We start from the raw sequence: 9,134 nt of genomic DNA, 5'->3' as shown, positions 1-9,134 counted from the left end.
CATGTATATCATTATGAACATCTTTGTCTAAGCTACCCGCATGCCTAAAATGCAGGCAATCCATCGTTTCTTTCTGCAGTTATCCTCTTTGGAGTGTCTTGACAAAAACACCCATGCAGTTCCACAATTAAATGTTAGGGGGCTGAAACTTGCCCCACTTTTTCATGACACCAAAAGCTATCTACCACCAAAATATCAAGACCATAGCATGTCTGGAACAAGAGATACATTGAAAAAATGCTATAATAGAATATTCTCATTAATTATGCAAATGTACTCCTGTTTTGCATAATTAGTATCTTATCTTGTAAAACATTGTCTAAGGTACCTACATACCAAAAATGATGAAAATCCGTTGTTCCCTTCTTGAGTTATCGTCTTCAGAAGTTTTTGACAAAAATGCCCCTGCTTTCCCAAAACTAGACGCTAGGGGGCCCAAACTTATGTCACTTATTTCTGAGCACAAGAGCTATCTAAAACTTCAAAATCGTGACCATAGCTTGCTCAGAACACGAGATAGCAAACCCGGAAGTTGCGCTGCAGTACCAAGGGAAGCCGCTAGGGGGACGAAAATCTAATCATTTCCAGCTTTCATCACACCCTACCAACACACCAAGTATGAAACCAATCCACCAAGCCGTTCTTGAGTTATTTTGTTTACACACAGACAGACAGACAGACACACAGACACACAGACAAACACAGGGTAAAATATAACCTCCATGACATTTCATGGAGGTAATTAAGGCACTCAAGACACCGAAGAAACGCCGTCTGCAGTTACGATAAAATCCGCTAGATGTCATTCTAGCGCATGCCCTTATCTGTCCCAGCAGCCATTTCTGGAAGCCGGGTGGGTGAACAGCTAGCGTGGGTTTTTGTTCGGATCGTCTCGGCCTTTGAACCGCCGAGAGAAACATATTTCCAGTTTTTCTTTCTATACCATGAGGTATGTATGCCTATAGAGGGTTTTAGCTGCTTTTATCTCGTAGAGGCGACCCTAGATTGATTGCAAACGACGGTTTTAGATCAGTGATTGTTGAGAGTGGGTGGGAGGGGGGCACATGCTTTGTTTGCTACCCATCTGTTGTTGGAGGTTTTGTTTAAAAATGCGTATATAGAATTTGTAGGGTTTTCTTAACAGATTAACCGAAAAGGGGTATAGGCGGATCTCGCACCTATTATTCTTGAGCTACGGAAGAAGTGATGTGTAACACTAAACAGCGGTGTTTGTGGATCAACATAAGCATTTCGATGTACTGTCTGCAAAATTTCTGGATTAATATCTGGAAGCCAAGGGATTTATAACGTTGGCCAAATATTTTTTGCACGCGCTTCTTGTCATTAGTTTCGGTAAGATTTTTTTGTAAGGTACATTTATGCTGTTTTATTCCTTTACAAGATGGACTCCTATATCATTATTGTTTACAGGGATCTAACAAGCAACACTAACGAAACAGATGATAGACCTTACAGCTTTAGTTGAAGTCTGATTTCAGCTTGAATGATATTTAGGAACACTTGTTGACTTGTGTGTTACTCTGCAGGGATGCCCGCGGTCGTGGAGGCATGAGAGGACGTGGTCGCGCGATGCCCTACAAGGGACAACCTCCGTAAGTCGTTTTAAAGTTCATGCACAGTACTTCTAGGATATACCATTGTACTAGTAGCTAACATGATTTACATTTCTCATTTGCCAGTTGCCATAATTGGAATGCATTGTACATTGGAACTTGGAAGGAAAAAGATTACACATTTGCAGTATTATAAAAATATAAGTTCATGGTTGAAACAATAAACTTGTTCATAATCATACCTGACTCCGAGTACACATGCTTGGTGACACGTGTTGTGGGTTATATGTCAAACAAGTGTCAAAGGTGAAGGCCCCTGACTTGTAAACTGTTCTACTAGTACTAGTTGTACTAGTACCAGTCTTGACCATTGTCTCGATATGAAGAAAATGTTCAGACTCGCCATTGTTTATATTTCAGGGGCCTCCACAATTGACATATTACCTACAATTCCTGTCGCCAAGCATGTGTACTCAAAGTGTGAATGAGCTTATATAATTGTACAGTAACAGTAGTCAGACCCAATGTTCATAGTTATGTTCATAGGGAGGTAGTGGCAGAAGCTCACTATAAAAAGAGCAGACATAGAAACACTACTTATAGTTATAGAAATTCATAATTTACAATTTTTTTTTGTCTTTCTACACAGCTTCCGTACCTTCATCCCACATGTGCCCTTCGACCTGGTTCAGTGTGAGGTCGCCTTCCCAAGGGTCAAACCTGCACCTGATGAGACACACTTCACAGAGGTACACCGCACTGTCAGCTTACAGTACTCATTACATCATGTCATCATAGACATACGACATGTGGCCTCCATAGCCTTGTGTTTAGGCTAGTAGATTGGTATTAAGGGGTTCGACGTTGTGTTCGTTGCTTGCTTACTTGCTTTCCTCACCCTGTCAGCCTTAGATACTATACATAGCACCTGTCTTCTCAGTTACAACCAGTTGAAGAATAGGTCAGTAAGCTAACTGGACATATATATCACTTTTACTTTTGTACTTACACCGTTTGCTACCTTGCTGCCAGGCCCTGTTGAAGCGTAACCAGGACCTGACTCCCACCACTGCTGAACAGTCTGCTGTACTGAACCTGGTCACCAAGATCAACAATGTTCTGGATAACCTGATCGTAGCACCTGGGAGCTTTGAGGTAATGTTCTTACATGTACTGAGAATAGTGTTACATGTGTGCACTTGCAGTTTGAATATGCAGTCTAGATATACAAGTTGTGATGATCTACTGGTAATTCCTGTCCCCTTTCCTCTGTCGAACACAGCATATAGAGGAGGTTCGTCAGGTGGGCTCCCACAAGAAAGGTACCATGATGGCAGGACACAATGTGGCTGACATTGTTGTCATCTTAAAGATACTGCCCACAAGTAAGTACATATACTCATTCTTTTATGCAGTGTGTCTAAGTTTTACTCTGGATTCAATAGTGTATTGATATGTAGTGTGACAGTGGGGTTCAAGTGCCAAGTCTAACTGGTCCGGGCCTTCGAGCCTAGTTTGTCAGCTGACAGCCCTGGTCCGAATGCTAGGAGGTAGGAGACTCCACTATTTGCTGCTTGTGTTTCAGTAGTATGTTGAAATGGGGTTTTTATTTTCTTAACATGTCTACCCCTTGCTGTTAAACGAAAGTTTTCCAGAAAAAAATCAAAAAGAAAAAGAAAAAAAATACTGATAGTTTTTTGGTACTGGTAAAATCTGTATGCATGTTGGCATGTGTATGATGATGTATTATATTTTACAGGAGAGGCAGTGCAGGGATTGGGGAAGAAGGTGGTTGAAGAGGTGCGGAATGCAGACCCTAAGGAGGGTGAGTTTATATCTAAATCAGTTCTAACTCATTTATTCCATGATCGTGTCCTGTGGTGTGAGAAGTAACATGACCCTGTTGCCTGGCCATTTGGATCAAGTTCCGTGGATCTGTGTGCCTGAGTTCAATCCTAGGGTTGGCTTGCATTTTGTCATTTTTGATGGTTACATAAAGCATGTAGCCCCATGTGTGAGAGAGAGCTAAGGTATAAGCTACAAACTTCAAACCTCTGCACATAGAATCCAACACACTTATTGAAAAGAGTAGGATACAATAACCCGGTGAGCTTAGTTGAAAAGGCATGTTGAGGTGAGGCCTACCTCAGCTCTCTATCTATGTGCTTACATTTCATTAAATTTTCATTAATTTCAGTTGTAAACCCCGAGTGACACTAACGTGAAGCATAACTCTTTCCACAGTTCTGACCATGCTGCCCAATGAGTCTGGGTTTGAGGTTAGTTCTGCAGAGGCCACAGTAAAAGTCCTGGTGACCACCATCCCACCTAACCTGCGCAAACTGGACCCTGAGATACACTGTAAGTAGGAAAAGCTCCCCCTGCTGATTCATTACTTTGCTGCAGGAAAGTATTGCTTTGTATCAGAATTTCTACAATTTTTCTCTTGTGTTTTCCCAGTGGATGCTAAAACCCTTCAGATGAACTTAGCAGCCATTCGACACGCCAGGTGGTTTGAGGAAAACGCCTTCCACTCTACGTAAGTGTCTTCATGATATAATAATGTTCCTAAACATTGGCACATGTCTAAGTTTAAGTAAAGTAAGCGAAACTTTTGAAAAGTTTTGTCCGTTTTGTTAATCATTACCCCGCTTTAGTCAATGCGTGGTTTCATATTTTCATATTTAGTAATTACACCAATCCAGTATAGCTATTCTTGATTGTCTACCAACAATTACATGCAGTAGTGAGTTTGGCCAATGAGAGAGCAGATGCATGTTCTGTTGATAGAGGTGGTGGGGCTGTGGGATTGGTCTATTGCACTCTAGAACACAATTAGTATATTTGCTTGCTGACTTTATTCATGGTGATAACTTTTTCCTCACTATCATCAGCATTAAGGTCCTGATCCGTCTGCTGAAGGATCTCCACAGCAGGTTTACGGGACTCGAACCCCTGACCCCCTGGATCATAGACCTGTTGGTATGTACTATAATGTACATGTAGCTTGTTTTATCTGTACTATTAAAGAGGAAGTTATAGGGTTAAAAACACTCTACTGTGGAGATAGACAAACATTTGTTCAGTTATGAATTTATAGTCGCCCAGAATGTGCTAAAGACATAATTGACCTACGTGTAGATGAACTATCTGTACCTAAATGGCTCCATGAAATATGGAGGGTTTTGTTTTAGGGAGCATTTGTGTGTGTGTCTCAAAAATTGATAAATAGAGAAGGCCTTGTCTTGTTTGTAATTGTCTCCTCCCATTTTCAGGCCCACTACGCGATCATGAACAACCCTAACCGCCAGCCGCTCCCCATCAACGTTGCGTTCCGGCGCTGTCTCCAGCTGCTGGCTGCCGGCTTCTTCCTGCCCGGGTCGGTCGGAATCACCGACCCCTGCGAGGGCGGAAATGTCAGAGTTCACACTGTCATGACCTTGGAACAACAGGTACTAGTCTCCGAACTCTGTTTTCTCAATACTAGCTCATAGTACTGGGCACTAACAACAATGCAAAATAATTATTCCACGGGGGCTAAAGTGTTCACCTATGTGAGTGAGAACAGGTAAAAATATCTGTGCATAAACAAGAAGAAGAGGTTTGATGATTGCTTCATTGTTACTTAATTGATTGCATTGTTGTAGTTGTACATGTATTATGTATCATTGGAAAGCTCATCTGTTACCCTTTACAATTTGCTATAGTTGTACATTCATTGGTTGAGCACCATTATGTGAGTTGGATGCAAAAGGTAAGTGCAGAAAATTTTGTAAACCATGTCCTCAGTACTTAGTGCCAGCAATGTGAAACATCTCAGATCTGTCTAGGCAATACTTTCCACACTTATGATAATCATGTTAGATGAGACAATGTACCCTTCCAATGGAAGTGCTTATTTCCTACCTAACTGTTTCAGGACCAGGTTTGTTACACAGCCCAGACCCTACTGCGAGTTCTCAGTCACGGAGGCTACAAGAAGATCCTGGGCATGGAGGGAGACTCAAGTCAGTTTATGTTCCTGTATGATATAGGCAATACTAGGGTCTTCTGAACTGTAATTTCCAACCCCAGAACAAGTTTGGGACCACTGTTTGTGAAGGAATGAGCAGTCTTTGTCATGTTATTTAGTGACATCTTAGTCTCAGGATTGCTCAGTCATAGACAAAGACTGGTGCTGTCATATAGATTCAGTTATCAGGAAGTTCATGCTGCATGATTTGAACCCAGGTGTTATTACCAGGCATACTGCCAATTGAAAAGAGCAGGGGCATGTTACAACTAAAATAAGCTGGACATGTATTCAAATTCTGCAAAACAAATTCTTGTGAAAATCAGCTTTGTACTGATTTATACTCATTACCTTCAAAGATTCTTCCAAAGTGCTCAATCATTTCTTCTTTCCTCCCATGTGTCTCACCAGGCATAGCTACGGAGATGTCCGTGTGGGAGGGGGTGGTGGTGACACCATCGGAAAAGGCTTACGAGAAGCCACCAGAGAAACCAGAGGGGGAGGGGGAAGGGGATGGAGAGGGGGTGGAGGAAGCCATGGAGGCCCAGGATGTATCCGCATGAAGTGTATGTATGCACACTTTGATTTGTAGGGCCAATGTTTTAAATCGAAAAGTTGACTGTATACTTTAATATATGCAACATACGCAATAGATTTTCAGAAATAGGTACACAGAAAAGATTAGTAATGTGAGACAACATAAGTAATGCGAGAAAGGCTTTACTATTTTATCTGACAGTATACAGCATATTCTTGTATACTACTAGGTATACAATTATAATACCATACAATTGTACAAAACACAAATATCAAGGTAAAATTTAGGGGTACAGCTCCACTTTTGGTTGTCAGTAGTAAGTTGTCTCCTCAAATGAAACTAACTGATGATCTTTTCTTGTTTTTCAGACATGAAGAAGGCTGGTGCCATGTCATTCCACAGTCTTGTAACTTGTAGAAGTATTGGTGTATAGTAAACTCAGCACAAAAAGTTTGGAATATCAACTTTGGCTGATCATATTTACGTTGTTTCTGTATCAATTTCAATGTGTTAGATATCAATAGAAAGCATGTATGATTTTCTTTCATATGGTATCAAACTCTTTACGAGCACCAGGGCTGCTTACGTCAGTGGGTCGCGAAAAAAAAGTGCCCAAATTTCCCTTTTTGTGCTCAACACTGTATCATACTGTTGGTGCGGGTGCGGGTGTCAAGGGTTCAATCTATCCCTTTTTCAAGCAATCCTTGGTATACAGAACATCCAAGTTTATCTTTAACATTTGAGTAGATTATATGTGCCATTTTGGCTGTTCGATGACAGAATGGAGGTGTGGAGGTGGCAAGGACAATGCCACGCTGACTGTCGCACGGATAGAGCGTATCAACGCGTAGCGCTTGGTGGATGCAGCGTCATGGTGTGTGTCTGCATGCCTGGCACAGGAAAAACAAGGTTCACTATCATCCCAGACAAGTCAACCTCAATACTGTGAGATACAGGGACACCATTATCCATTCAGTCGCAATGCCATACCTCGTCAGCATGTGTGTGTGTGACCAAATGCAACGTCCATACAGAGCAAGGACCATGCAGACTGTGTGCGTGGACGGGCGGTGTAATCTTGCAGCATGTCATTCGGCCCCATATTAAAGGGGTAAGACATTGCGACTGAATGGATAATGGTGTCCCTGTACTGTATCTCACAGTATTGAGGTTGTCTGGGATGATAGTGAACCTTGGTATTCATGGCAGCCATACATACACCACACCATGACACTGCCTCTACCAGGCGCTTCGCGCTGATGCGCTCTATCCGTGCGACAGTCAGCGTGGCATTCTCCTTGTCATCTTCACACCTCCATTCTGTCATCGAACAGCCAAAATGGCACATATAATCTACTCAAATGTTAAAGATAAACTTGGATGTTCTGTATACCAAAGATTGCTTGAAAAAGGGATAGATTGAACCCTTGACACCCGCACTAACAGTCTGAGACAGTGTTGAACACAAAAAGGGAAATTTGGGCACTTTTTTTTCGCGACCCACTGACGTAAGCAGCCCTGGTGCTCGTTCCACGAATTTATAATCATAAAGAGTTTGATACCATGTGAAAGAAAATCATACACGCTTTCTATTGATATCTAACACATTGAAATTGATGCAGAAACAACGGAAATATGATCAGCCAAAGTTGATATTCCAAACTTTTTGTGCCGAGTTTAGATACGTTTCATACAAGAAATCAGTGAGGAAAACTTTGTTCTCTTAGATGTTGGTAAAGGTCTTCACATGTTTTGTACTTTATGGAAAAACAGGACTTTGTTGTATGTTAAAGAACCTACTGTGAATTTATTACACCGTGGTTTAGACTTGAAACAATTCTTGAGTACAATAGTCGTACATTGGAAAGACATATTTGCTGTGTCATATGAACTTGGTCACCACTGAGGTAAAATCACTTGCAAAAATTTTAAGATTAGAAATAGTATGTATTAAGAATAATGGAGCTAAGCTGTCAAAACAGTACTGTAAGTTATGTTTTATCTTTTATGTAGCGTCATATGGCACACATGTAGATTGATTACCATGACCAATTGTAACATCATGTTGGCTCGACACGTCATGAGATGGAATGTCCCTCTCCCATTGGAAACTGTTATTTACAATTCAGATTGAAACATACAGTGTCATGTTGGTAACAAAATATGATTAGCGCCCTTCATTCTCTCTGTCTGACATCTGTTTCTTACACAATAAATCATCAGTACAAACTGTTGTGTCAGTTCAATTTCTACCTTTTTCCATCCCCTTTTGCTGGTGCCAAAAGTTGTGTCCTGGAAGATTGTTGATTCTTTCTGTTGATGCTTATTCCAGTTTGATAATACGTCTGGGCGTACACACTGAGTAAATTCCATATGTCTCACTCCTCACCCACACCTCATGACTATTATCAGACTTTGAAAAATGGGTCTTTGTAAATCGTTCACAGGCAACGGTGAGCAAGAGGGGAAGTAGTTATTATGCAGTACCTCCGGGAAATTTGTCTGGGCTACCACCCTAATTGCCTCAGGCATACTGTAAAAAAAGATCGGCCCACAAGTCTGTGCAAGCTTGTATGAAATTGGTTTCGCAAACTTGTAGCAAGAACAGAATCAAAATTGTTCGCTTTCATCGGCCATCTGTCTTCCCTGGTGACCCACATCTCCCATAATGCGATATATCACAGAGAGGTTGTGATCGGATTGCTTCTCTTCAGTGCCATCACTTATTTCACCATTAACGTAGCTCATGGCATCATCTGATATCGTGTAGAGGTGTGACACTGTCTCACCGACGGTGCACAAACCTGACGACCTGTGGTCAGTTCTATCGTTCGCTAAACTGTTGCCTCTAGCTTGTTTCTCATGCATGTAAGCGTGCTGAGTTGGTTGCAGAGAGCTGCCAGGGTTTGCGGCTGCCGCCACCACACCACACCTAGTGGCTGGAGAGAACGCTGAAGCTATTCTGTAGCGCGGAGAGCTCGAGGGGTTGGCCCGATAGCGGGACGTCTGT

At 41.8% G+C, this 9,134-nt stretch overlaps 1 protein-coding gene across 1 annotated transcript; it reads left to right on the top strand.

The window, feature by feature from the left end:
• The first annotated feature begins 798 nt into the window (after positions 1–798).
• On the top strand, positions 799–8,353 carry LOC118411942 (interleukin enhancer-binding factor 2 homolog). Its single transcript, XM_035814466.1, has 14 exons — positions 799–949; positions 1,548–1,613; positions 2,224–2,323; positions 2,607–2,729; positions 2,857–2,959; positions 3,334–3,399; positions 3,819–3,935; positions 4,035–4,113; positions 4,469–4,556; positions 4,850–5,026; positions 5,494–5,581; positions 5,998–6,152; positions 6,493–6,557; positions 7,803–8,353. The coding sequence occupies exons 1-12, from the start codon at positions 945–947 to the stop codon at positions 6,147–6,149; spliced, it is 1,164 nt and encodes a 387-aa protein (XP_035670359.1). The 5' UTR covers positions 799–944; the 3' UTR covers positions 6,150–6,152; positions 6,493–6,557; positions 7,803–8,353.
• The last annotated feature ends 781 nt before the right edge of the window (positions 8,354–9,134 follow it).

The sequence above is a fragment of the Branchiostoma floridae genome, chromosome 3 (genome assembly GCF_000003815.2).
Source record: "Branchiostoma floridae strain S238N-H82 chromosome 3, Bfl_VNyyK, whole genome shotgun sequence".
NCBI lineage: Eukaryota > Metazoa > Chordata > Leptocardii > Amphioxiformes > Branchiostomatidae > Branchiostoma > Branchiostoma floridae.
Note: the sequence above shows the minus strand (reverse complement) of the source record. Positions and strands in the feature narration are given on the sequence as shown.